General features: G+C 45.6%; 1 protein-coding gene across 1 annotated transcript in view; it reads left to right on the top strand.

Moving 5' to 3' along the window:
• Positions 1-27,011, top strand: part of KMT2D (lysine methyltransferase 2D) — a 124,716-nt gene that overhangs the window by 34,579 nt on the left and 63,126 nt on the right. The window contains exons 6-23 of the mRNA XM_081317957.1: positions 2,464-2,626; positions 2,867-3,032; positions 3,133-3,247; positions 5,710-5,858; positions 8,056-8,222; positions 8,614-8,745; positions 9,404-10,320; positions 10,512-10,625; positions 12,256-12,366; positions 13,065-13,169; positions 13,882-14,063; positions 16,654-16,818; positions 18,049-18,158; positions 19,594-19,641; positions 19,736-19,975; positions 22,080-22,226; positions 22,839-22,955; positions 25,589-25,725. Coding sequence (XP_081174083.1) covers positions 2,464-2,626; positions 2,867-3,032; positions 3,133-3,247; positions 5,710-5,858; positions 8,056-8,222; positions 8,614-8,745; positions 9,404-10,320; positions 10,512-10,625; positions 12,256-12,366; positions 13,065-13,169; positions 13,882-14,063; positions 16,654-16,818; positions 18,049-18,158; positions 19,594-19,641; positions 19,736-19,975; positions 22,080-22,226; positions 22,839-22,955; positions 25,589-25,725 — 3,285 coding nt within the window. The remainder of the gene's footprint in view (positions 1-2,463; positions 2,627-2,866; positions 3,033-3,132; positions 3,248-5,709; positions 5,859-8,055; positions 8,223-8,613; positions 8,746-9,403; positions 10,321-10,511; positions 10,626-12,255; positions 12,367-13,064; positions 13,170-13,881; positions 14,064-16,653; positions 16,819-18,048; positions 18,159-19,593; positions 19,642-19,735; positions 19,976-22,079; positions 22,227-22,838; positions 22,956-25,588; positions 25,726-27,011) is intronic.

Consider the following 27,011-nt stretch of genomic DNA (forward strand, 5'->3'; position numbering starts at 1 on the left):
GACTTCAGGGACGTTGTAAGAGTCTTAAACGTGAAGACCAGTTGTATGCTCCCGTCATTGTAACTTTGAATGGTCATTAAAAGAATGCTTATAAGTTAAGGAGTACCTGTCGTTAAACTCAAAAGAAACAAGAAATAAGTATATGTTCCTCTGAAATGCATAATCTAATCCTCAGTCTTATTAAGATTTAATAAATGTATTTAGGAAGATAGAATACCCAGTTAATTGGTCTGAGTTGGAATTGATGCAAATGATTTAAAAAATCTCTTTGTTAATTCAATCAGTTATCAGTTTCGTTTTCCAATAACCAGTGCTTTTTTTGTAAAAGAAAAAGGTGCCGGAACTCACACATGTCATACAACCCGCCTTGCCTACCCTACAAGGTTCCATCCAAAAAAGGTGCCGGAACTCCGTTCTGAGCGTTCTATGAGAAAAAAAGCCCTGCCCATAACTATATTGACTCAGTTTCAACTTGATAACTACGGTACTTACGTAGTTGAACCTACAAATAACTGTGTAAACTGTCAAGGTTCTTCCTCCATGTGATGTTTTGCTCATAAATATGAATTAAATATATAAAGAAATCTGTTTGGATCTTGATAGGAGACAAGATTTTAATTTTATCCTTTGAGCACGATCAGACTCTTGAAATGAATGTATTTATTAGAATATTATACATTTTGCATAGAATTCCTGTACTATCTCTAAAATATTGACAAAAAATTTATACTGCTTTATAAATTTTTAAGGAAGGAATCTTTAATTACAGACAGATAGATAGATGATTATTAAAAAGAAGGGATTTGGTTTTCCAAATCTCGGAACTGCATCATTCTGCATTTCCCTTAGCTAACATCAAATTTTGGATGGCTCCCCCTGGTGGAAAATCTCCTTGGGTCCCTCTAGATTAGAATATTCATACATTATACCCTTAGTTAATTGGAATGCTCAGGGATGGAAATATAATAAATCTAAAATAGTCTCTCTTACTATTCCATCAATATGAAGATTCTGATACTTTATTTATAGAAAATGACCTTTGGATGCTTTTACTCACCCTAGGTGAAGACTGTGGGTAATTGAGATCTTGGAATTAATTAAAAAATCTCCCAATTGTGCAGAAAATTTGGATTAGGACTAAAATTTTATGTTATGGATTTATTAGATGAAAATGATGAATTGAATTATCAGTTCTATTTAAAGGACAAATATTATCTGCCCAATATGATTCAGTATTTATGATTACAACATCTGTTCATGTCCCTGTTTGCATTTGCAGCATTTTTGGCCTTGGAAATCCTATTCTACTACAAATAGTTAAACCTAAGATATAATTCTGAGGACCCAGATTGTTGGGGGCAATAAGCTGACTTTGTAAAATGCCGCTGGGGGGGGGGGCCGAAGGCCCTAATAAGCAGGCATATATATAGAATGAAGGCTATTGCTAAGCACATTGATTTGTGCTTCTTAGATTGTAAGCCGCCCTGAGTCTTCGGAGAAGGACGGGATATAAATGGGATTTTTTTAAAAAAATTCTCCTACAATTACTCTTTATAAAATTCTGTTGTGGTGAATCAATTTAAAATAAAGAATTGGACCTTCCTTTCTTTGCCGTGTTAATGGCCAGCAGTGTTAACACCATCATCCAAAAAGATCTTGGATTATACTTCTTCAAACAACAATAATATTTCAAATTTAGTAGACTCCATGGGATTCCAGTGTTTATATAGAAAAAGCTACATAAATCATGATGTTGGAAAGTTAGTGAGATATGTTGTTGAATTCAAATATATGTGCAATATCCTATAATTGTTCCATTTTGGGAGGAAGTTGTTACATGTAATTCATCTTTGAGGCAAGATTTCAGATGTCCATATTCCTACTGTGTGGAAATTGACATCTGGGCAAATAAAGTGGATTCTCCATGCACTATTTATTCTGTGTTGGAAACTACACTATGGTCTACTGAACTGATGTCATTAGTAACTTATGAATGAATTCCTTTCCAATGTAGATTAGCTATGTACGATAATAATGGAATATGGTTATCATTCATTAAAATGCCTATGTAGCATGTATACTTATAGATATATGCCCTGTTTGTTTTGGGTGTTTTGACCCCTTTTTTAAAAAAAATTCCATATTTTTTATTTTATTTTTGTTTGTGTGTTTCTTTTTTGTATTCAATTAATAAATGCTAATGAGAGTATTGGTACTGTGTTCCCATCCCCAGTCGGCAGAGTGTGTTTAGTTCACATCTTATAAACAGTGGCCAAAGTGAAATCATAATAGTATTATTCTAAAATACGTTTATAGCTCATTCTTCCTTAAACACAATTGCTTGGACACAGTTATGTGATCATTGGATAGGTGACACATTTCTCTGGTTTGTTATGGCTACTTTTCTGTGCAGGAATAGTGCTTTTATTCTGCTAGCTATAATCGTACCTTGCTCTTTTACAGAAATGTGAACACTGTAAAAGGCAGGGTGCTACTATTCCATGTCATGCCGAAGGGTGCCAGCGCCACTATCACTTCCCCTGTGCCGCGGCGAGTGGCTGCTTCCAGTCCATGAAGAGTTTGAAACTTCTGTGTCCAGAGCATCTTGATCAGGCTGTACAGATGGGTAGGTTTTTGCAGGACTGAGCCAAGAGCGGTGGCTTCTGTGAGTGTTTAGTCACCAGTCACACTGGTCACACTCTAATGGGTACAGTTGACACACAAGGATGAGAACAAGAGAAGTCCAGAGTGAATAGGATGTTTCCGGATCTGGTTGTAAATAGAGGGTTAGGATTAACGGGAGAGGAGCTGACCCCAGTATCTTTTTCTTTAGTGGTGTTCAGTCCTATTTCTTTTCTTTCTGCAGAGGATTCACGCTGCATGGTGTGCGATGCTCCAGGGGAACTTCACGATCTGCTCTTCTGCACTAGCTGTGGCTTGCACTATCATGGCACCTGCTTGGAGATCACGGTAACGCCACGGAAACGCTCGGGTTGGCAGTGTCATGAATGCAAGGTTTGCCAAACCTGCAGGTGCGTGTAAAGGTCCTCAGCAGGTGCTCAGTACCTCAGAAAGGACTGAGGATGAGGACACATTGATTTGACTGGGATGTATGGTGTCTCTTCCTTTCAGGCTGTCTGGTGAGGACAGCAAGATGCTAGTGTGTGAAGCCTGTGAAAAATGCTACCACACCTACTGCTTGAAACCTGCTATTGAGAGCCTCCCCACAGACTTCTGGAAGTGCAAAGTAAGCCATGCCTTTTTAAGCAGATAAGCAAAAAACGAGGTACCACTTTTTGATAATTTTTCCTCAATCCTGAATCTCCCAGCTTCAGCCAATTAGACACAGAAATGTGCGTATTTGCTGATTTGGTTCATTTGCTGTGGACAAGTATACATAGTTCTTGGCTTATGACCACAATTGAGACCAAAATTTATGTTGCCAAGTGAGACATTTGTTAGGTGACTTTTGCCCCATTTTACGACCTTTCCTGCCGCTGTTGTTAAGTGAATCGTTGTAGTTAATTTAGTAACCTGGTTGTTAAGTGAAGCTGGCTTCCCCATTGATTCTGCTGGTCAGAAGGTCGCTAAAGATGATCACATGACCCTGGGACACTGCATCTTTTATAAATATGCACCAGTTGCCAAGCATCCGAATTCTGATCACGTGACTGCCGGAATGCTGCAGTGGTCGTAAGTGTGAGAAACAGTCATAAGTCACTTTTTTCCAGTGCCCTTGTTACTTTGAAATGACCTGTTGTAAGTCAAGGATTACTTGCTTTTGAGGAGGTGAGTGTTAATGCAACTTGTTTTTTTCTGTCCAGTGGATATCTGGAGGGAATCCCATAATGTATCTGTATATTTGCTGGCCTAAGGATTAGAAACCATGTTCTGACACTGCTATGAATTTCTCCCTTAACTAAATAACACTCCATGTAAATGACAGTCCGTAAGCTCCTACCATGTTTATAGTCATGGACCTGTTTTGAATATGACACCAAACAGCAGTTCAGTGTGAACAAGCCATCATCTCCTTTCCTGCCCCTCCTTTTTGACATGGTTGCAAAAGGCGATTGTAACATTTGTGTCCAAGTTTTGAGTAACTAAAGCTCATGATTTCATTCACAAAGAAGGTATTGCTTAATATTGGTTAAAGTTTATTCAAAGAAGCCAGGGACAAAATGGATTACAGTCCTGGCTCTTACAATGCCCTATTGTTAAAATTAACTGGAGTTATTACAGTGATAAACTCTGCTTAAAGTGTCGTAAAGCAAATCTTCTAGTCTCTTTTTCATGACATGTTTGAATGGCGGCGGGGGGGTGTGAGGGGTGTAAATGCAAGGCTAGGGCTTTCATGAGTTATATATTTTGCTTTGGATAGCAAGATAGAATGAATGAGTGAGTGAATGAAGGAATGAATGATGGTGTATATCACGGGTGTCAAACTCGTAACATTGTGTCGCGACGTATCGCAATTTATTCCCCATTGCCGGCAGTAGGGTGGGAGCGGTTTTGGCGTGATGCATCCAGCCTGTGGGCTGGCAGTTCGACACCCCTGATGTATATAAAGGAAAACACTGGGAGGATAGGATGTTGATAGGTCTGTTGGACTGGGATTTTAGACTACACTACACTACACTACTATACTACACTACTATACTTGCAAGAAGGACAGCCATCTGTGAACATTCAGAAATTCTCTTTTTATAAAAACAAGCTGTGAATGTTACCATTTTCAGTGGTCTTAAAAGAGTGTCCCAGTGACCAACCCAGAATGGGTCTAAAAGATTTTCCCGAGTCCAGATCATTTCTTAAGGTAAGGCAGTGCACCATGTTTGGCTGTGATTCCTTACTTTTAAGAATTCTTATCTTCAGCCTGAGCAGAACTGATTCTCCCGCTGAAGAGTTGAAATGTTATATTACAAGACTGCAGAACTCTGGAATCTTTGAAAGAGTTGGTAGGGAGAGCAGATATTTGAGATTCTGGGTTGTACTTTTAAGTAAGCCTCCTATCCCTTGACTGTTGCAGAGGCGTCCTGCAAAACATTGCAACAGAATATCAGTATTCAAAGAGTGAGACTGCTATCCTTTACATAGTTGGGCTCTTGAAATTTGGCAAACCTCAAATTTTTGTTGCCTGTGTAGATTGAAAACATTTGGCTAATCTCTCTACAGTGCTTACATAAGAAAAAAAAATCCCATATACTGTGGCTGGTCTTTCCCATCCAGTCAAATGGAATTGATTGCCCCAATGAAAGAGAAGATTCTCACTCCCAAGTAGGCCAACATTTGTTTTTCGCTGCTTCAGTGAGGTCTATTTACTTGCACTGTCAAATTACACCTTACCCTGTCCTAGTTTATTAATTTAATTTTAATTTTTTTAATTTTAATCCCATTTATATCCCGCCCTTCTCCGAAGACTCAGGGCGGCTTACAATTTAAGCACAAACCAATGTGCTTAGCAATAGCCTTCATTCTATGTATATGCCTGCTTATTAGGGCTTTCGCCCCCCCCAAGCGGCATTATTACAAAGTCAGCTTATTGCCCCCAACAATCTGGGTCCTCATTTTAACTACCTCGGAAGGATGGAAGGCTGAGTCAACCTTGAGTCCCAGTTTTCGGGAAAACCCAATATAGTCAGGCTGTCTGTGAAAGACCCTCGTGCCCTTTTCCTGTTTGGAACGCCTGTATTTCTCCTTTTTTTTCAGAGCTGCCGTGTTTGTTCTGATTGTGGCTTCCGCCCATCCTCGTTGGAGTCCAGCATTCAGTGGTACGAGAACTACTCTCTGTGTGAAGGATGTCGCGAGCAGCGGTGCAACAAAGCTAACAGTACAGAGTCTGTGCAGCACAGTCTGGAGTGAGTTCCTTCAGCTGTACTAATCCCCATCTCTTTGGCCTCAGTTAAATGGGTTGTCTGCAACGATGGCCCACCTTGTTTTCTGGTCGTGGTGAGGGTGATCGCAAGATATGTTTGCACTGAAAATAAATTCGAAACCTCATATAACAAGTTACAGGACCTTCTGTCCTTGCATTCATCGCATTCGTGCATCATATGCGATCTTTTTATCTCTTTTAGACTTTTTCAACTTTTTCTTGATTTCATCAGTTTTGTCCAAACCACCTTCTCAACCATTCACTCTTCCTTCATATATTGGTTTTGCGATTCGGTATACATTCATTCATCCTATATGAGACCAAACTATCTTAGTTTGATTTTTAGATTTAATTTGTATTCTCTTACCACCTTATTCTTGCCCTTATCTCTTGCCCTGTTTTACCACCCATACTTAAGTACTTCGTTCCTACTACTGAACATTCAGTGTACTTTTATGTTTTCCTCACTGTGTAACAGAGGGAGCAGGGCACACACTTTTATAACTTAACCATTTTTAGTTCTTTTGACAAACATTCATTCTTCATAACATACCATAGGATTTCCACTACTTTCTAGCGGTATTTACACATCTTAAGGTATCTCCCATCTTTAAGAAACGTTCTGCCTGTTTTTTGTTTTCACAGTGTATTTTTTTAACTTATAATCATTCACACTTTGACCTTTTGCTTGTCAAATATACTCTCTTTGGTCTTTGATAGATTAAATTTTCAGATCCATGTTCATTGTTGCATCATACAGTTCAATATTCACGGTCAATTATTTTGGGTTTGCAGTTGATGTTGTGGCACCAACTTCCTACAAAAAGACAACATGGCATACGATTCCTTGTATATTTGTCCACAAACATTTCATTAGATATTATAAAACCTATGCTTAGCTGATGTGGAGAGAATTGCCATTATTTGTGCAGCTGAGAGCGATGTAGTCCGATTCTGCCGAGGTTGATTAGGTGTCTGCTATTTGAATATCGTGTAAAGAGATATCTGTTACCCTTCTGTCTAAGCCAGGGGTAGGCAACCTTGGCTCTTTTATGACACGTGGACTTCAACTCCCAGAATTCCTGAGCCAGCATGGCTCAGCTTGGAAACCTCTCCCTTCCCCTCAGCATGGCTGGCTCAGGAATTCTGGGAGTTGAAGTCCACGAGTCATAAAAGAGCCAAGGTTGCCTACCCCTGGCAATGATGGAACACTGAGCCTTCTGATAATGGTTCCTTTGGCCCCTATGAAGCTGGTCATCCAGATGCTTCTGGCAGAAGTTATGTTTTGACATGTTCTCAGTGTATAGGTTTGTTTTTTCACCTGGATTACTATTGAAACTGAGAGAGTATCTCCCCCTGGTGGAAGCTTGAGGCTCTTGTAAGCTTTTCTTCCATTGGCTTTGGGAGCTGCCATATTGTAACTGAATTTCCTATGCTTTTTGAGTACAAAAGACATTGGCAATAAGTTCAGGTTTTCACTTTGGACTGGAGGGCTTTCAGGAGAATGGAATATTTCCCTTCACTCTTTTAAATCAAACGCTAGATTTTACTAGATCAAGGAAAGCAGAAATCCAGTTTCCCCCGTTCATATTGACGTAGATTTGTTGGACATTAGTCATACATTCTTTGCTCGTGAGTGTTAGAGCAAATTACCAATTTCATCTGATAAATAATATGCCAATACGAATGGGGAGAGGACAAACCTCTGCTTTCCTTGACCTCCAAATATGAATGGACACAATAGACAGCTCCCTTGAGAAGCTCAAAATGCTGGAAAAGATGGAACGAAAGGGAAGAAGATGGCAATTACTAGCAAAGTGGAGATACTCCGTTACGGTGATGATGGCTGGACTGGGGTGCAGCAGGAAGAACTGAAGACCTGGCTACCTGTGGTGGTTAAAAATTGACACTGATGAGATGGCAATCTGTGAGTGACTGTCGAGAGAAAATTTGGCAATAGCTTACAAGGCTGAGTTATAAACAGTTATTATGACTACCACAACACTCACAAAGTAGCCTTAGGCTACCACTCTCCACCCTTCTCAAGCTATAAAACAAAAGTAATAACAAAAGCATGCTTCATAGGATTTTTAGAAGGAACATTTATAGAGAAATCTCAGGTGAATGGAACTTCTAACCTCAAATAATTCATCTCAAATGCTTCCTTTTGAACACCTTAGGCATATTCCCCCAGCAAGCAGCATCCCCACAGCCGACGAGGTGATTTCCCCTCAATCCCCAGAAGAAGTTGATGTAGCCAGTCAGGGACAACTAGAAGGTCACGTCAGCCCTGTCAGCATGCAACAAGAAGAACAAGTGCCACTGGAGACTGGCCAGCAGCCCCTTGGTGAGTTACTTTCTTTCTACTTTTGGAAGTGGGCTATACTGAATCTGAGAATAGCCATCATTTGCTTACGCTTTTTACAGCAGTTGGCTAGGCTGAAACATGCCAGAATCGTACGTGAGGTTCAGGACAAATCTTGCTCGGCAAATTGTTTTTGTTTGTGTCTTGGTGGCTTTAGGCTCCAAACTCTTGCATGAATAGACTCAGAAATCCTGGAACAACTCTAGGGCAAGGAAGCTTTGCTACTATCGTGTTTTACCTCCCTGCATTCATTTTACCCAGGAGTTGTAGGTCGGAAGAAACCTTGAAGTGGAGTTTTGTGAAGAACTGGACAGGGGGTTAGATTTGATCTGTGTGCAGATTCTTTTAAACAAGATGCGTGTTTCTGTTCCAGAGGCAGACAGACCTTTAGAACTGTGCAGTGTGGAGTTGGAGGCCACTAGAGGACAGGAGCAAATGGAAGTAGAAACAGCATTAGAGCCTGAAAAAGCCCCCTCCCCACCACCCCCTCCCCCAGTACCACCAGGTGAGTTCCACGTCTTGGATAGTGCTAAATTTTAGAACACAAAAAGCCTGCCCTACAGTCCAGTATTTTAGAGACGGTGAGGGCAGATTTAGTTCCTTGTTTCGATTCTGTTAGTGGGATTCAAGGGTGCTGGTTGTCACCTTTCAAGCCCTTTGTGGCTAGGGACCAGTTTATTTGCAAGACCATCTTTTTCCTGGACTCATCGACCTGACCCACTAGAGCCAGGAAACAAGGAATGTTGTGGGTCCCGTCTCCTAAGGAGGTACATCTAGCGGGACCCAGAAGAAGAGCTTTCTCCATGGTGGTTCCCTCCCTTTGGAACACCATCCCTGCAGAGATGAGACTGGCCCCCAATTTGACATTCTTTCTCAGAGCCCTGAAGACCTGGTTCTACTTACCGGCCTGGGGAACCAAGGTGGGATGGAGCCCGTCAAGTAGGCTTATCTGATGGATTGTTGTTGCCAGGGATGTGGGGGTTGCTGTTTTTATTGTTTGTATATTGGTTTTTTTTTTAATATAAATTGTTTGAAATCCGCCCAGAGTCACTGAGAGTGACTCTGGGCGGCCATGTAAATCTTCTAAATAAATTATGTTTGGCTCCTTTCTCCTCAGAGTTCCTTATCTTCCTCTCATCTTTCTTCTTATATCCACCCCTCAGATCCAGTGTTTTCTGCTCCCCTGGAGGAGTCCCCACTTGGTGCCAAAGAGCATCCTGCCTTGGAATTGCTGCCCACAGAGCCAGAACCCCCCGAGAGTCATCTTCCATCCCCACTCTTGGCCCAGGGAGCAGAGTCCTCTCCAAGGAGTCCTCCTCTGCTCCAAGGTGTGCTCCAAGGTGGCTCCTCAGAAACCGTTGAAGGAGGAGAGCCCAGCGAAGAGCCCATGGACACAGAGGTGGAAGCCTCAGGCCTCGACAGCCCTGACAGGAATAGAATCCAGCCCAACCAAGAGGAGGAGGTGGAGGAAGAGGAGGAGGAGGAAGAGGTAGAGGAAGAGGTAGAGGCGGCAGCGCCCCCCAAGATGGAACACGAGCAGAGATTCTCCCCGCAGCTGAGTGAAGAGGAGGCATTAGATGAAGGGCATGTCACCGTTGAAGCAGAACCCAGTGAGATTCACCTCAGCTTTGCCAGTGAACCCAAGTGCTGCTCTCCTTCCCCCGTAGAGGTGGAGTTGTTGGACAGAACGTCTCTTCCAGTGGAAGCCTATGGGTCTGCCCTCCAACTTGAAGGAGGGGCGGTTGGAGAGGAGGAACTAGGACCAGCATCCCCAGCCCCAAGGCCTCACCACCTAGTGAAGTCGGATATTGTGAATGAGATCTCCAACTTGAGTCAGGGGGATGCCAGCGCCAGCAGTTTTCCCGGCTCAGAGCTCCCCTTTGCCTCCCCATATCATGAAGGCGGAGGCTCGCTTTCGCTAGAGATGGCTGGCTTGACCTCCACAGACGTCAGTCTGCAGAGGGAAGATGGGGCCTCTTTGCCTCTGGGGGAAATGGAGGACTCTCTGCTATTTGATGTAAAAGGCGAATGTGAGAAGGGGCGACGACGTAGCTCCCCAGCCCGCTCTCGTGTCAAGCAGGTAAGTGGATGCCTTCAGCCGGCTAACCTTGAACGTTGTTTGCTGTCTCTTCCGTGCTCTTGTTGAAAACCCCCTCCCCCACCTGCATGTCAGGGGAGTCCTGGAGGAAGGGTGGTGAAATAGAGGATGTCTATAACTCCCCTATATCTCCAGCCATTATTCTCCCTCCCTTTTTTTTCTTTTGGTCGTAGGGTCGCAGCAGCAGTTTTCCTGGGAGGAGACGGCCTCGGGGAGGGTCTCACACGGGCCGCGGGCGGGGCCGATCACGTTTGAAATCCACCACTTCTTCCATCGAGACACTGGCGGTAGGGGCGGCTTTTAGAAGGCAGGATAAATAAACCTTTGGGACTGGGATCGGATGGGATGAGTGGGATCCAGTCCAAAGAGACCCTTACAGTTCCCATTAACGGGAGATCAGCCGATAATACAGAGAGAGAGCCAGTACAGACTTACGAGCAAAATTGAGCCCAAGCTTTCTGTGGCTAAGCGAGACAGTTGTTCATGAGGCTTGCTCCGTTTTGTGACTTTCCTTGCCACAGTTCAGTCCCTTCAGTTGTTAAGTTAGTAACACAGTTGGTAAGTGACTCTGGCTTCCCATTGGTTCTGCTTGTCAGAAGTTCAGAAAATGTAATCACATGACCCTGGGACACTGCAACCGTCATAAGTACGAACCAGTTGCCAAGCATCCAAATGTTTGGTCGAGTGACCGTGGGGATGCTGCAATGGTTGTAAGTAGGAAAAACAGTTAGAAGTCACCTTTTTCTGTGCCATTGTATCTCCAAACGATCCCTAAATGAACAGTTGTAAGTCAAAGGCTACCTGTAAGGCCCTCCATTTTACTTCTTTGGGTGGCTCAGACAGAGAGGCAGGTAGCAAACCGTTACCCGATCTGCCTACCGTTGACTGGTCCTGTACTCCTTCCTGCAATGATTGGAGCTGGTGGTCTTGAGTTTTGCCATCTCCCTTCCTTATTTTAAATGGTTTTCTAGGGGATTCCTCCTGATTGGCTGGTTGTCTCCTAGCTGTGACAAGATTTCTCCCCTTTTGGGAGCAGTGCATCGTGAGGAGAATGGAGAAGCTCTACCTGTTGAAATTGCCTTCCTTTCGTGGTCTTTCAAGTGTAGGTTTGGGGACAGGGACTTCCTGCTGAGGCACCTTGCACTATATCGAGAGAGAAGAGGACACAGAGTTTGAGTAGTTGGTCGGCCTCCTCTGCTGTAGTCCATAGACAGGACTCTGGTGCATCCGTTAGTTAGCAGGCTGAAGCTACCTGTCCATATGCCCTCAGCTATTAATGCTTACCAAAATGACAGTGCAGAGGTTCTTCCTAAGTCTTGGGTCTCTCCTAAGTGCCCCCGTTCAAATCCATCTCTGGCAGCAAACACAGCAGATGGTGAGTAAGAGAAAGAAAGCCTCTTACTCTTCAGCCGCCATCTTGGGGAGGAGTCCCAACAGCTCATAAGTTCTGTCAGCTGAAGGCCACAGCAGGTCCTTTGCAGCAAGTCTAGGGCCACGTTCCCAAAATGGAATGCATTTTGGGGAGCGATGTCTTATGAGAATCTTAAGGAGTAAAATGGGTACCTTAAACCAGGGGTCCCCAACGCCCGGTCCGTGGGCCGCACTGGGCCACGGCGTGCGAGAAACTGGGCCATGCATGCAAGCAAAGCCCCATCTGTGAGCTGTAGGCAGCATTGAAAACCCCATCCCCTCCGGTCCACAGAAAAACCTTTCTCCACAGAACCAGTCCCTGGTGCCCCAAAGGTTGGGGGGCTCTGCCTTAAACCCCATTTTCATCAGCTCCTCTATGGGCAGAGAAACCCTGAAAAAAAATTGGCCCCTCCTGTTCGGGAAATGGGATGCAGGCCATACTTTTTGCACGCCCGCTCTAAATGCATTTCAACCCTTACTTTGTGCTTCTGCACTCTCTTCTACAAGCTGGCCGATATTGACAGCTCCCCAAGCAAAGAGGAGGAAGATGACGACGACGACACAATGCAAAACACAGTGGTTCTGTTCTCCAACACAGACAAGTTTGTGCTAATGCAGGTGGGTCAGCTAACCACTCAGTTGGTTTCTGATTGCATTAATTACATCAGTGGAAGGAAAGATTGATTTTTTTTGTGTGTGTGAATAGGACGCATAGGAGGGCTGAAAGAAACGTGGGTTTTTTTAAAAATGTAAACCTTATATCATGCAAAGCTCTGGAATGGTGCTCCCTGCTTTAAAGAGGGAAGATGCTGCCTTGCAGGATGAGGCTCTGTCTGTTTCATATAAGACAGCCTGCAGCTGACTGATGGCACCCAACCGAAGTCATTATCATTCTTTCCAAACTTGGATTGCATATAGTTCTGACAAGCCTTCAAAGTTACGGAGACATTCAGTTTTGTCACTGCGTGCGTTCCATTCTCGGGCAGTCTGCTTTGTTAGGCAGCAAGCTTTTTTGTCTTCTGGTGGCGAGTGGCAGATGTCCTCTACTACTCTGAAATCAGAGAAATCTTCCAACCGAGATATATTGTAGGCTTGGAAATAATGATTTAACCGGTTAAAAGCCCAATTGCTACGCAGCACCAGCTTTTTGCGGCCAACAGTCCGTGTGTTTATGGGAAGGGGTGGTAATAACGTACCATCCATAGAGCAGGCAGAGTTTTAATAGAAGAGAGAAGTAAGGGTGGGTAAGTAGACGCTTCCCCTAGGCTTGGGGAGACCTGAGGTTCGTATCCTGATTTTTCTTCTTTCCTGGACAGGACATGTGCGTAGTGTGTGGCAGTTTTGGCCGTGGCGCAGAGGGCCATCTCCTGGCTTGTTCTCAGTGTTCCCAGTGTTACCATCCTTACTGTGTCAACAGCAAGGTAAGGCCTGACTTCAGCTGCTCTCCTTCCCCACCATTTAGAAAGCAGCTTTCGACGCTTTGCCCAACACGTGCGGTCAGAATTGCCAGTCTGACTGCGAGCTACCCCTCTTCCACAACGAACGCGGCAAACCAAAAGTGAGGAATAGAATCCAGCTGGAATCTGGAAGATATGCCGAGGAGGGAAGTTTTGAAAAATAGGATTCAACTTCTGAGGTGTAGCGATTATCATTTGGTTTCCCATGGGTCTGGGGACTTCTGCGTTTGGAGAGAAATAACGGTATGCAGGGAAGATTGGGTTAGGGTTCCCGATAGAAGGGAATATTTGTAGCTGAGGATTGAACTGTTGGGGTCCTTGAGACTCTCTGAGCGTGGTTGTTTTCTTGCAGACCCTACGGGAGAGTAGTTACACAACAAATTTACAAGCAGTGGGTCCCAAACATCCAATCCCCTTCTTATTGTACCGCAGTTTCCATCATCCATAGTCACGGCATGATAGAGCTCTTGACCTATCCTACAGCATTAGCATTCAAGGCTGAGAACCACCGACACAAAGGAGTGGCAGATGTTCTGAAATCCACATGCCTTGGATCCCAGTAAAACAACACTGCATGCTCTCAATAACCCCTCTTCCCCCCCCCACAAGACCCACCAAGCTTTCCACAATGTGTAAGCCCCCCTTTCTCCATGTCTGCCTCTCTTTCTGTGTTAAGATTACAAAGGTGATGTTGCTCAAGGGTTGGCGTTGTGTGGAATGCATTGTGTGCGAGGTGTGTGGCAAAGCATCGGATCCCTCCCGCCTTCTGCTCTGCGATGACTGTGACATCAGCTACCACACCTATTGCCTGGATCCACCTCTCAACACCGTGCCCAAGGGCGGCTGGAAATGTAAATGGTGAGAGACAGATCAGCATTTCTCTAGGCAGCTCTGAAGGGCAGATCACAATGTATATTATTCACTCATCATCCGATTTGCTTGGGCTGTTGGCTTAGCACCATGTATGGATCCCATAGGTCGCAGCTTAGCGTATGCAAGAACAACAGCGCCTTGGATTATTTAATGGAACATGCTTTAACAGTATTTCATTCACATGATATGCAAATTCGTTTGATGTGTTTTGCTGCAAATAAAGCTGACATTAGGTATCATAATGAAACCCTTTTTTCCTCCCAAATTTTGCTCTTACACTGAATTCTCAGTAAGAATCTTACTAGGAATTCTGGTGAGGTTAGCTGAAAATGTACCTAAGTCCTAGTTAATAAGCCCGAGCATGATTTTTTTTAGTGTGCGCCTAATATAAACCCTGCCCCCAAAATAAACCTTAGTTAAGAGCCCGCCCACTCAGTCCCACCATCCGGTTGCTTGCTGCCGCAACGGGGCAGGAGGCCACGCGGTGTGCTGGTGCCGCCGCCATGAATTGAGGCAAGTGGTGGGGATGTGTGGAACTGCCCCCCGTGCCCCACATCCGTGCACCTCAGGGTCCCTGCAGCCAGCCCACTCCCCACTTGGCGACCTCTCCCCACCCGTTCAACGACCTAGCTGCCCGTCTGCCTCTTCCCTTTCACTCCCCTCCATAGCATGGATTGCCATGCTAGAGAGGATGGGAGGGGGAGGCTTCTGCCGTTTTGGAGCCAGGGGGGAGTGATGGCAAAAGGCTGCCGCCGCCGTGCAACAGCTACATCTGCCACTGGAGGGGCTTTCTTTGGTGTCCGCCGGCCCGGCTTTGCCCTGCCCCGCCGATCACCTGGTCAGCGGCAGCCTCCTCCTCCTTTGCCTGCCGCTTGGGTTCTGTGGCGCCCCCTTGTCTGGGCAAAGCTCCTCTTTGGGCTCCGTGGCCTCGTGAGCTTTAGGTAAATAGGTAGTCCTGGTTCCCCTCCGAGGAAGAATGGAACAGAGAATATCTTCCACTGCCTGGCTGCTGCTCTTGGCTGTGCCGCTTAAAAAAAAACACGCTGCGTTGCAAACGGAAGAAACGTGCAGGGAAACAAAAGAAGTTCATGGGACTAAAAAGTTCAATCGGACCTTCCAGCTTCTCACGATTTTTCGCCCAGACATTTGAAGTCAGCCTCCCACCCTCCCTGGGCTGCCTCCGCTTCCAGGTTAGAGGCGGAGGCCGTGAATGAGATCCCAGACTGGCGGAGTCATGCTTCCCTGAGGGGCGAGCTGGTTCCGTCAGCCTGCAGTACGCGAAGCTGCAAAGGCATTGCCGCCCCCACCCCACCCACCTCTGCAAAATCTCGGGTTTAGGAGATCTTGCAGCAAGGCCGTGGGGAGGGGAGGCAGGACCGGGACCAGCCAAACCTCGTTCCTTCCAATCTAGAAGCCAGACAGGGGCAGCCGGCTTGCTCTGGGTGGCATCCAGACGAGTGCAAGTGCTGCAGAACGAGGGGAGCAGGGCGGTGGCGCACCAAGCTCTCCAGCTCTGTGGCAGTGGAGAAACACAACCGAGCTGGAGAGCAGGATTGTTTAGGAGCCCCTCTTGCAATTTGGAAAAGGACTGAGTGCTTTTGGCAACCGAGGGGAGCAGGGCGGCGGCGCGCTAAGCTCTCCAGCTCTGTGGCGGTGCAATTTGTGAAACCCGGGTAGGTTCGGCACTCCTGCAAGTGGCGGAGCAGGGCTGCCCCCCCCCCGCTTGTGAGAGAGCCTGGGGCTCGGCAGGGATAGGGGAGAGATTGATCCGGCACTTCCCCGCCTGGCTGGACAAGGTCTTCGACACTCAAGGGCGTGTAGACGAGCATGGGAAGTGTAGGGCTCTCAAACATGGCACCAAAGGTAAATTAGCAGTCAGTGATGGGGTGGGGAGGAAAGGCCCAAACAGCTTTGGACCCCAAGGGGTGGAAAGAGGAGCATGGGATCCCTCAGTGGGTGGGGAGAGGCCTTTGGTGGCTGGACGCAGTGGTCTTGTCCCTGCACTAGGGCCACCCCCCCCGTGGCCTCCCCCCCCCGAGATGCCTGTGCATTTGATTAGCGGATGTGTGGGCGAAAGCAGGGAGTGATGTGTTCAAGTTACGCGATTCACTCCTACGAATTCTCGGGTTACAACTGTAATTGGCAGGCTCCATTACATTTGTAACTTGAGGACTACCTGTATTTATTTTACTAGGACCATTCTTTTTTTCTCCCCCCGCCCCCCCCCCCCTTTTTAAAAAAATCTGATGTACTTACATACTTGCACAATTTGTAGTGGCAAACTAATGAAAAATTAGTTTCCCACAGTGTAACCCCCTCCAGATATTTTGCAATTACAACTCTTATAACTCCCCACCATCACATCTCTGAAGTGTACTGACTGGGCATTATAGCAGTTCCCATCCAATAGAATTGGACGACAGGCACCTCTAGAATGCTGAATATAAAAGAGATAATTCCTGAGCTCTTATTGTCACTTTAAAGTATTTCTGGCTTTCTGTTCTTAGAGATGAGGAGGGAAATAAATTGAATCTTACAGGCAATAGTAATTGTTTGCCCATCTCTCTTTTATCAGGTGCGTGTGTTGTGTGCAATGTGGAGCAGTTTCACCTGGCTTCCACTGCGAATGGCAGAGCAATTACACCCATTGTGCTCCCTGTGCCAGTCTTGTCACTTGTCCCATCTGCCATGTGAAGTACGTTGAGGATGACCTCTTAATTCAGTGTCAGCATTGTGAACGGTAAGCCCCAATCCCTTTGCCCACCTGATATTACCATTTTTATCGTGGAAAGTATTTATGGAAATACTTTGTTTCCTGGAACATCCCTTTAATGTAGTTTGTTTATTGCTATACGCATGGACATTTCAACTTGCAAAAGGGTAAAGCTCAAGGAGGCTAGTATAGCCTAGAATTTTCCTTTACTTCATTTTCATTATTCATTACAAATTCTTGACACAGGTGAGTGACACAGATGAGAGGGTATATTTGAAGCTGTGAAAATGAGAAGGAAGGGGAAATACCCTCTAGAAAGTTTAGTATGTGGCATTTATGTGAGCAACAGGATGGTTTTAACTGATAGATGAGTCTTCCCAAACCTAACGTCTCTAGAAATATTGGATCTCCATCCTGGCTTGGGGCTAACAGGAGCTGAAATCCACCACACCTGGAGAATTTGCCAATAAAGGGAAGACCGAGCTACAGCTGTTCACTACTATGCTAATTATGACCGGTCCCCCAAGTTACAGCCGTTACAAGGTCCCATGGTCATGTGATCAAAATTCAGCACACTTACGATTCAGTTTTTCCTGGCCACCTATCTTCTCTGAGGACAACTACTAGTACTGTAGTTTATTTCTCGGAGAAACCACAGGTTCACGCTACATTGTATCCTGACGTGGCTCCTAATTCTGGATTAATTCTAATCCAGGTCGGTCTTCAAACTTGGCCCTTTTATGACTTGTGGACTCTGGGAGTTGAAGTCCACAAGTCATAAAAGGGCCAAGTTTGAAGACCTCTGTTCTAATCCCTTCATAGTACTTGCCTGTCTGGCATTGGCCAAGGCCATCCTGGGAAAGGTGTAGGGAGCATTTCCTTCCGTAGCCTGTCTGTCCTTTGAGGACTTAGTATTCTTCTTGGATCCCTCGTGAGAACAGAGTTGAGAACTAACCGGAATAACGAAAGGTGTGAGTGGCAGTGTGGATCTGCAGCAAGGGCTCAAACGTGTTAGCTTCCTCTCTTTTCCCTTAAAATGTACTAGGGTGCTTGAAATGTGTATGTACGTTTCCCTTTGCCCTTCCTTTTTGCCTTGTGCTTCCTGTCCCCAAAAAGATAATTGAAGGAACAGCCTTACTCCTAGAAGGACAAAATGTATGGCAAGAGCCGCACCCACGTTTAGCCTTTAACATTAGCAGTGTCCACAAAAACAGGAGTGCAGGTGGTACCGCCGTCCTCTCACTCTCTGTTTCTCAGGTGGATGCACGCCGTATGCGACAACCTTTTCACTGAGGAAGAAGTAGAGCAGGCAGCAGACGACGGGTTTGATTGCACTTCATGCCAGCCATATGTAGTCAGGCCTGTGGGTGAGTACTACAACGGGTACAAAACTTTTGATCCTTTCCTCCCCCCCCCCAATAGGGGAGGCAGGATCTGTTGGGCAGAGGATTGGAGAGTGGAGATCTGCATTACATCCTTTTTAAGATACAGTAGTTGTGTACTGGCAAGCGTATATAGATCCTTGCCTTGGCTGTGTTTTTGTTGTCGTCGTACTTCAAAGACTACCTGGAGGCTGAACCCAGGAATGGTTCCTACAAATAAATGTTATATATATATATATATATATATATATATATATATATATATATATATATATATATATATATATATATATATATATATATATATATATATACGCAAGAAATTAGGAATGTTGCTCCTAGAAGCAGCTGCCTGATGTGCTCATAGCTGCCGGCTTCCCTACCACAAGATAAGTCCACCATGGACCATTTTGAGAGAACGGTTTATTAAAGTTCTCTCAAACCTGGAGCCCTCCTAAGAGGGAGACTTCGCCTCTTAAAAGAGTTGGCAGAATGGATCTATTTCACTTAGAGTAGAACACGGGTGTCAAACTCGATCGTCTCACGTGACTTTGTGAGTTATCGCGTTTTGTTCCTTTGCGGAGCCGGGGTGGGCGTGGCCTGTGCATGAAGCATCAGTTTGACACCCCTTCAGTAGGACTTCATCTAGGTGATCCCCAGCTAACTCTCACTTCTGCAAAGTCTTTTTTTAAGCCAGACGTGTCAGAGGCAGGAGTCAAGGCTACTGATAGCCTCTAGACGAGTGTTAAATGGCATGAAGACATTGCCCTCCAGATATTGGAGAACAGGAGGGAAAGAAGCAGATCCTGGCTACCTGATAGGTACAGCAAGATTATTTGGGGTGCCCATTTTAAGGGCATGCGCTGAATAAAAAGAGACTGAAAATTATAAACAAGTGTATGTTATAACACGGGTATAATAGGGCAACACTGAAGCTGCTGCAGTTAGAAGTGAAGAGAGTGCGGTTGGGTGTCGGTAGTAGAGAATAGTGTGTGGGAGCAGAACAGGGGAGATGTTGGGTATGAGGTATGCTCTTAAAATATTTAAAATGGGACCTCTGGGATTATTACATTTATCTAAGACAGAGGTGGGGAACCCTTTTATGCCCTTGTGGACTTCAACTTCCAGAATGCACGGCTGGCTCAGGAATTCTGGGAGTTGGGCCACAAGTCTTAAAAGGGCCATAGTTCCCCATCCCTGATGTAGAGCAGGAGTCTTCAAACTTGGCCTTTTTATGACTTGTGGACTTCAAGTCCCAGAATTCCTCAGCCAGGTACGCTGGCTGAGGAATTCTGGGAGTTGAGGTCCACAAGTCATAAAAGGGCCAAGTTTGAAGACCCCTGATGTAGAGGGACACAAATCGTATTAGTAAATTGACTTACTGCTCCCAGCAATGATTTCTCTTTTGCTTTCTTCCAAGTTCCTGTTCCCCCTCCAGAAATTATCCCAGTGAAGATCAAGGAACCAGGTAAATTGCTTCAATTCAAATACCTCAAATTGCATGTATCTACTTTATCCTCAAGTAGGTCCAAGCAAGCTTTTCTTTTATCCTGTCTGTGCAGAACCCCAGTATTTTCGCTTTGAAGGTGTTTGGTTAACGGAGGCAGGCATGGCGGTGCTACGTAACTTGTCTTTGTCACCACTGCACAAGCGTCGGCCGCGCAAAACCACACCAATGACAGCCATGATGTCACGGCCAGGCGTTCTTAACGGGGAAGGTGGACTGGATTGCATTGGCCCTCTGGGTGCAGATGAAAAAAAGGACGGTGATGTGGAGGCAGATGAAATCCTGAAAGCTGAAGGTTCGTGCTTATCCTACTAGTTCCTTGGAAAAGTAGTAGAATAGCTCAATACCGATTGAGATTACATGCCGCAGCTTCGTACCTGAGTTCTTGAAATCGGACCCTGTTAGTCTGGTCATCTGACTCTGCGAGGTGGGATAAGCTAGGATGCAGTTGGTTGGTTGCAAACTAGAAAAAACTTGTTTTTCTTTTGTTTTTGCGCTATGGAGAAAGATTTTCCCCAAGTGGTTAGTTCTGAGTAGTGAGCTTTGGGGCTTGCTATTTCAAGCAGAGGCTGGACAGGCATTTGTCCAGGATGTTTTAATTTGGATTCCTGACCTGAGCAAGCGTTTGGGCTAGATCAGGGGTCCCCAATCCCCAGTCTGTGGACCAGTAGTGGACCACAGCATGCCAGCAACCGGTCCTCACAAATAAGGAAAGCCCCATCCGCAGGATGCTGGCAGCACACAAAACCACGCCCATTGCGCAGAAAAACCTCTCTCCACGGAACCGGTCCCTGGTGCCCACTAGGTTGGGGACCTCTGGGCTAGATGGCCTACAGCACGAGTGTCAAACTTGATCACGTCACATGACGTTTTTTGTCTTTGTGGAGCTGGGGTGGGTGTGACCTGCATGTGATGCATCCGGCCCCGTGGGCTGCTAGTTTGATACTCCTGGCCTTACAGTATGGTCTTTTCTAACTGTGTTTTTGAGATTCTAGGACTCTTAAGTAATCAGTTCATCTGTTTCCAAATATAATCTGACTTCTCAGTTAAGGAGTGCTTGGTCTGCTCGGAATGTCTGAACCACGACGGTGCTATAGTTACAGTCTTAATCCTAGTGGATTTGTAGGAGAAGGAAAACAGACCTAACCCTATCCCCCGCCCCCAAATTAGCTTTGAGTGCACATGCAAACTCCATTGTGGTAAACCTCATTTTGTAATAATAATAATAATAATAATAATAATAATAATAATAATAATAATAATAATAATAATAATAATAATAATAATAATAATAATAATAATAATAATAATAATAATAATTTTATTTATATACCGCCCTTCTCCCGAAGGACTCAGGGCGGTGAACAGGGCAGATATATAAAAAATACAAAAATACAAAAGTTAAAAAGAATTAAACATATGCCCAACTAAAAACAGTAAATACATATATTAAAAATGACAATAAAAACCCAACCCATCCCCCATCAGGCCAGGCCGGCTTGTTCAAATAAGAGTGTCTTCAGATCGTGACGGAAGGAGTGAAGGTCGGGCGCCATCCGGAGCTCAACCGGCAACCGATTCCATAGCTCCGGGGCGCCCACAGAGAAGGACCTCCCCCTGGGGGCCACCAATCGACATTCTCTGATCGGTGGCACCCTGAGGAGGCCCTCTCTGTGGGAGCGCACAGGGCGGAGGGAAGTTGATGCCGGCAGCAGGTGCTCCCTAAGGTACTCCAGACCCATGCCATGTAGGGCCTTAAACACCATTACCAGTACCTTGAATCTCACCCGGAAGACAACTGGTAACCAATGCAGCTCACGGAGCAGAGGTGTAACATGGGAGTATCGGGAGACCTCCAACACAACTCTCGCGGCTGCATTCTGTGCCAGTTGGAGCCTCCGAGTGGTCCTCAAGGGCAGCCCCATGTAGAGAGCGTTGACTGCCATTCACCAGGCTTCATATGTAAGGAACAGTTCTGTACAAGGGTATGCATGTAGGTGACTGGTGTGGTCGGGCAGGAGCACAGAGGGGAAGAGGAGACTCACTGAAGTCTCCTTCCGTGCCAGCTTCCCCACTGACTTTGATGTTGGGAGCTGGCAGAGAAGGTCGCAAATTGCGATCCTGTGACCGTACGATGCTGCAGCCTTCACAAGTGCAAGCTGGTTGCCCAGCAGCCAGATCACGATTACGTGACTGGTGGGGCTGGGATGGTCAGAACTTTGTGGATGAGGCGTAACCATCATTTGTTCAGCCCTCTACTAAGATGAACACTGACCGAGGTCATTAACTGAGAACTACCTATATGTAAATTATGTGATTTTTTTTTACACAAATTGTATACCTTTCCATAAAGGCAGCGGGAGAAATTGAACCGTTTTGGTTTTTTGCTCCCATTGCAGTTAGTGTTGAACACATGGAGTGTGAGATCAAATTGGAAGCCCCGCCTACTCCAGACAGGGTAGCTGCAGTGGAGGCTGAAATGGGAAAAGGCCTTTTGGAAGACTCTGAGGAGGTCAAGAAGAGGAAGCGGAAGCCCTACCGCCCAGGTAAGTACTCCTCGCTTTGGCCAGGCACTGTTGTGATTCAGGGTCAGCCTGTGGGTTCGGCAGTTGGGTCGGATGACTCGGATGACTCAGATGAGGGGGAGGAGGGGGGTGTTGAAGAAGAACTTGCTGATGATGGCTTGGAGGCTCCGCAGAGCCCCCAGCCAGGCTCCTCTTACTTGGTGGAGACCCAGCTGTGTGAGCCCGACAGTGTGGATGAAGATGACCCACAGCTGGCCCTGTTCAAGGACGCTCGACGCAGGAGGCAGTCAAGTAGGAGCAAGCAGAGAAAGGCTGTGGGACTTCTCGGAAGGAGGCAAAGAGAGGCCACGCCCTGAACTCTTATAAAGGGAGTGTTTGGGGGAGGGCTGGTTTGCTGAAAGCAACCGCTCCGATAGAGGATCAAAGCTCCGGTATCTTGTTTCATGTTTTGTTGTTTGTTTGTGTAATAAATTTGGCAGACGTATTCCAGCCTCTGCCGTTTGTACAGGGGTTGCCTTTCTGCAAGGCCGGTAGCAGGCTGGTACAGAACAGGCACCAAAAAATCTGTCTTTCCCACACAAGATAATTTTCTAGCTCCGTCTCTTGACTTGTTTCTCCTCTGCACCGGAATAGGTATTGGAGGTTTCATGGTGCGACAGCGGAAGTCACACACACGCTTGAAAAAGGGCTCAGTCGTCTTGGCTGAAATCTCTCGGGAGCTGACAACTGCTGAAGGGCAACCGGAAGAAGGTAAGTGCTGTGCTTGTTTTGTGCTTCTCCCCTTGCTTCATCCGCATAATCTGAACAAGTGTGCAAGGGACTTCCTTTTAATCGAGAGCAGACTCACCCACTTGGCATCCTCCAGCCCCAGTCACTGGAGGGATGCAAGTTTGGGAAGGCTGTTAAAACTCCCCTAATAGCCATAATCTTATTTTTAAAGAAAGAGAATTGCCTTTTCGGACATTCTTCAGATTCAGTAGAAGAGAATATTTGTAGTTCAGGATTAAATTGGGAACTTTTTCTAGCAAGGACTGATGATGTTATCTAGTTGGGAAATGAAGTATCTGTGAGTAAAGAACCAAGCTCAAAGAGCACCAAGGACTCCGTGCCTCAGTTTACTGGCTGAGTCATTTACATCAGTGTTCTTCTTCATCATCATCATCATTCTAGCCATTCTCTATCCACTGCAGGATGAAGGCCTCTTCCCCATGTTTCCAACCAATACGGTTGTTCTGTACCAGCCTACTACCGGCCCTGCAGAAAAGGCAGGGACAACCCCTTTACAAAACGGCAAGAGGCTGGAACTAAGCCTGCCAAATTTATTAACATAAAACAGAGCAAACAGAGCAAACACGAACCATGAAACAGGAGCTATTCAAACGGTTGCCTTCAGCAAACCAGCCTTCCCACACATTTCCCTTTTAAACAGTTCAGGGCATGGCTTCTCTCTGCCTCCTTCCGAGGTGCCCCATTGCCTTCCTCTGTTTACTCCTGCTTGACTGCCTCCTGCGTCGGGCGTCCTTGAACAGGGCCAGCTGTGGGTCATCTTCATCCACGCTGTCAGGCTCACACAGCTGGGTCTGCGTCGTAACCAGATGGGAGAGGCCTGGCTGAGGGCTCTGCGGAGCCTCAAGGCTATCCTCAGCAAGCTCTCCAACACCCCCCTCCTCCTCCTCTGAATCGTCCGACCCAACTGCCGAACCCACAGGCTGACCCTGAATCACAACACTGGTCTTGAGCTTTCCTTTGCCAGTTAGGCCCGCAATACTTGCTGATGTCGTAGATCCATCTTGTTTTGGGTCTCTTTCGTGGATGCTTTTTATCAAGTGGGACCCATTCTATGACTGCCTTGGTTTTTCTATCTTGTCTTGTGATGCTGAGCATGTATCTTTCCATGGCTCTTTGCTCCACTCTTAGCTGTTGTATGGATCGTGAGTTTAGTGTCCCTTTTTTCACTGGCATAGGTTAGAGCAGGTAGCACACACTGATCGAAAACTTTTCAGGCATAGGGGGAGGTTGTTCTCGAAAATTTTGCTTAGCTTGCTGAATGCCTGCCAACCACATTTAACACGCTGTTCAGTTTCCTTTACTGTATCACCTTCCATTGAGATCCGTTGGCCAAGGTATATGTAGGGGTCTAGTGCGTCTAGTTCTTCTCCAGATATAAACCTTTTGCTTTCTTTTGTTAATTTATTAAATGTAACCTGGGCCTTTTTTAAAGCAAAATGGTTTTGCTTTGTGCAGCCCTTGTATGTGTCTTTGTATATATTAGTTTAACTGCTATTGCTTGTCATACACTTTGTTCTATTTTGATTTAATATCATTAAAGTAAATTGTTGCCATTGTTTTTTCATATATTGATTGTAGTAAGTTTATATAAGCAGCATCTACACCATGGTTGAGCAATGTATTAATTATTGGCTGCTGGAATACTGTGTCAAATGCCTTTTCGTAGTCAATGAAACTTGAAAGCCATTGCACAGAGGCAATGCACTCATGCCTTTCAATGACTTGCTGAATAATCTAGATGTGATCCATTGTGCTGTAGCCACTTCTGAACTCTGCCTGCTCCTTTGGCTGGGCATCATTTAATGTTTTCAATATTCTTTTTGCTATTATCTTGGTGAAAACCTTCTAGATGACTCATATTAGACCCCTTTCTTGTGTATAAGAATCACCTCAGCATTTTTCCATGCATCAGGTATTTTTTCTTCTCTGAGGCATCTGGAGTATAGTTTTGCTAATATCTTGTGTAAACTATGATCACCAGCTTTCAGCATTTCAGCCGTAACACAGTCATTTCCTGAAGCTTTGCCATTTTTCATTGATCTTATGGTACTTTCTCCACTAGGATATCTGACATTTCCTCTTTCGTGTGTGTTGTTGCTCTTGAGTGATCTTGATCTTTGTATAGCTTTGTATAGAATTTTCCAATTATTTCTAACATTTCCTGTCTTGTTCAGTTATACCTATTTTTACTTTAAATTATAGTGCATATTCCGATTTATAGACCTGTATTTTCAAATTTGGAATAACAGGTAGAGGGGGAGAGAGAGAGAGAGGAGTGTCAGCAACTAGAAGAAAAATAAATTATGGAAACAAAGGCAGGAATAGGGATCCTTTGGCCCTCCAGATACTGGGCTCAAAGTTTATCATGTGTGAGTTTTGGTCTTGACGGATGGGGCTCCTTGCTCCTAGAATTTGCTGAGAAAGATTATTAAGGTGCAATTATCATCAGTCTTCTATGCACTTCCTTACCCTTCCTTTCCTAACTTTCCTGACCCTAAAATGTACTGCAGCAAAGCCTGCAAATGTGCTTAGCATTCCCAGGCTTGGTTGGTCCACACAGGACCATGCTAAACTCAATCCTCTCTCCTTATCAGGGGTGCAACCTAACCCACCTGCTGAAAACCCTGCTGAGTCCTTGGCTGAACAGGGAGTGGTTGAAGCTGATGAAAAGAAGAAACGGCGGGGGCGGAAGAAAAGCAAGCTAGAAGACATGTTCCCTGCCTATCTTCAGGTAAGAGGTTTTTTTAGTGCTGTACTCCCCAATCTTCCAGCTCTGTTTGGATACAGAACCTCATCACCAGAATGCTCGGTAGCTATGGATAATGTGAGTTTTAGTCCTACACATCTGAGGAAAAAAAAGCCCAGGAGAGGGCTAGCTTAGTGGCAAATAAATATCTCTGGGTAAGGATTACCAAGCTTCCTTAAGTCCAGTTCTTGTTTTAGTAACATTGAAGGAGGGCAAGGAAAAGGGAGGTGGATCTCATAGACCAGACGTGTCAAACTCGCGACGTCACGTGAGGTCACGCGACGTATCAGGACGGTTTTGCCATTGCCGGCAATGGGGTTAGCGTGGCTTCCGGATGACGCGTCCGGCCCGCGGGACGGCAGTTTGACACCCCTGCCATAGACCAAAGAAAACAAGTAGAGGAAGTAGATCTCTCTCTATGGACATTTTCAAAAGGAAATTGGGGGGATTCGGTAGCTTGGAAGATGGCAGGAAAAACCAGATGCACAGGTGCAGGATAGGTGGTACCTGGCTTGACAGTAGTGCCTGTGAAAGGGATCTAGGAGTCCTGGTGGGTCACCACTTTTGCAGCTGCCAAAAAAAGCCAACACAGTCCTGGGCTGCATCAACCGAGGGACAGAATCCAGGCCACGCAAAGGGTTAGTACTGCTCTACACTGCACTAGCGAGGCCACACTTGGAATACTGTGTCCAGCTTGGGTTGCCACGATACAAAAAAGATGCTGAGGCCCTAGAAAGACTGCAGAGAAGAGCAACAACGATAAGCCCCCCCCCCCACCGGAGGCTAAATTGTGTGATTTATGGCAAAGGGAGCTAAGTATGTTTAGTCTGTGAAGAGAAGGCTTAGAGGTGACACGACAGCTGTCTTCTAGTACTGGAGGGGCAATCACAGAGACGAGGGGAGAGATGCAGACTTATTCTGCCAACCGCCTGAGGACAGGACAGCAAAGCAGTAGGTGCGAGCTTCTTAAAGAGAGATCCTACCTAGAACGAAGGGGAGAAATTTCCCAACAATTAATCTACACAACAGAGAGGTAATTGTTCTCAACTGTCTCCTAGAGTTGTGAGTACTCCCATTGCTGGAGGTTTTCGAGAAAAGTTTGGGATGATATACGACTCCTGCCCTGGGTAGGGAATTAGGCTAGATGACCTCCAAGGTCCCTTCTAGCCCTGTGATTCTGTGTTTGTTATTAGTTAAAGCTATAGCCCCAGGCAATTGGAATGAGGGAGTTTCCAGAAATTCATTCATTGATTCACCAGGCCCTTTATCGT

Source organism: Vipera berus, assembly GCF_964194415.1.
Source record: "Vipera berus genome assembly, chromosome: 2".
NCBI classification, from domain to species: Eukaryota; Metazoa; Chordata; class Lepidosauria; order Squamata; family Viperidae; genus Vipera; species Vipera berus.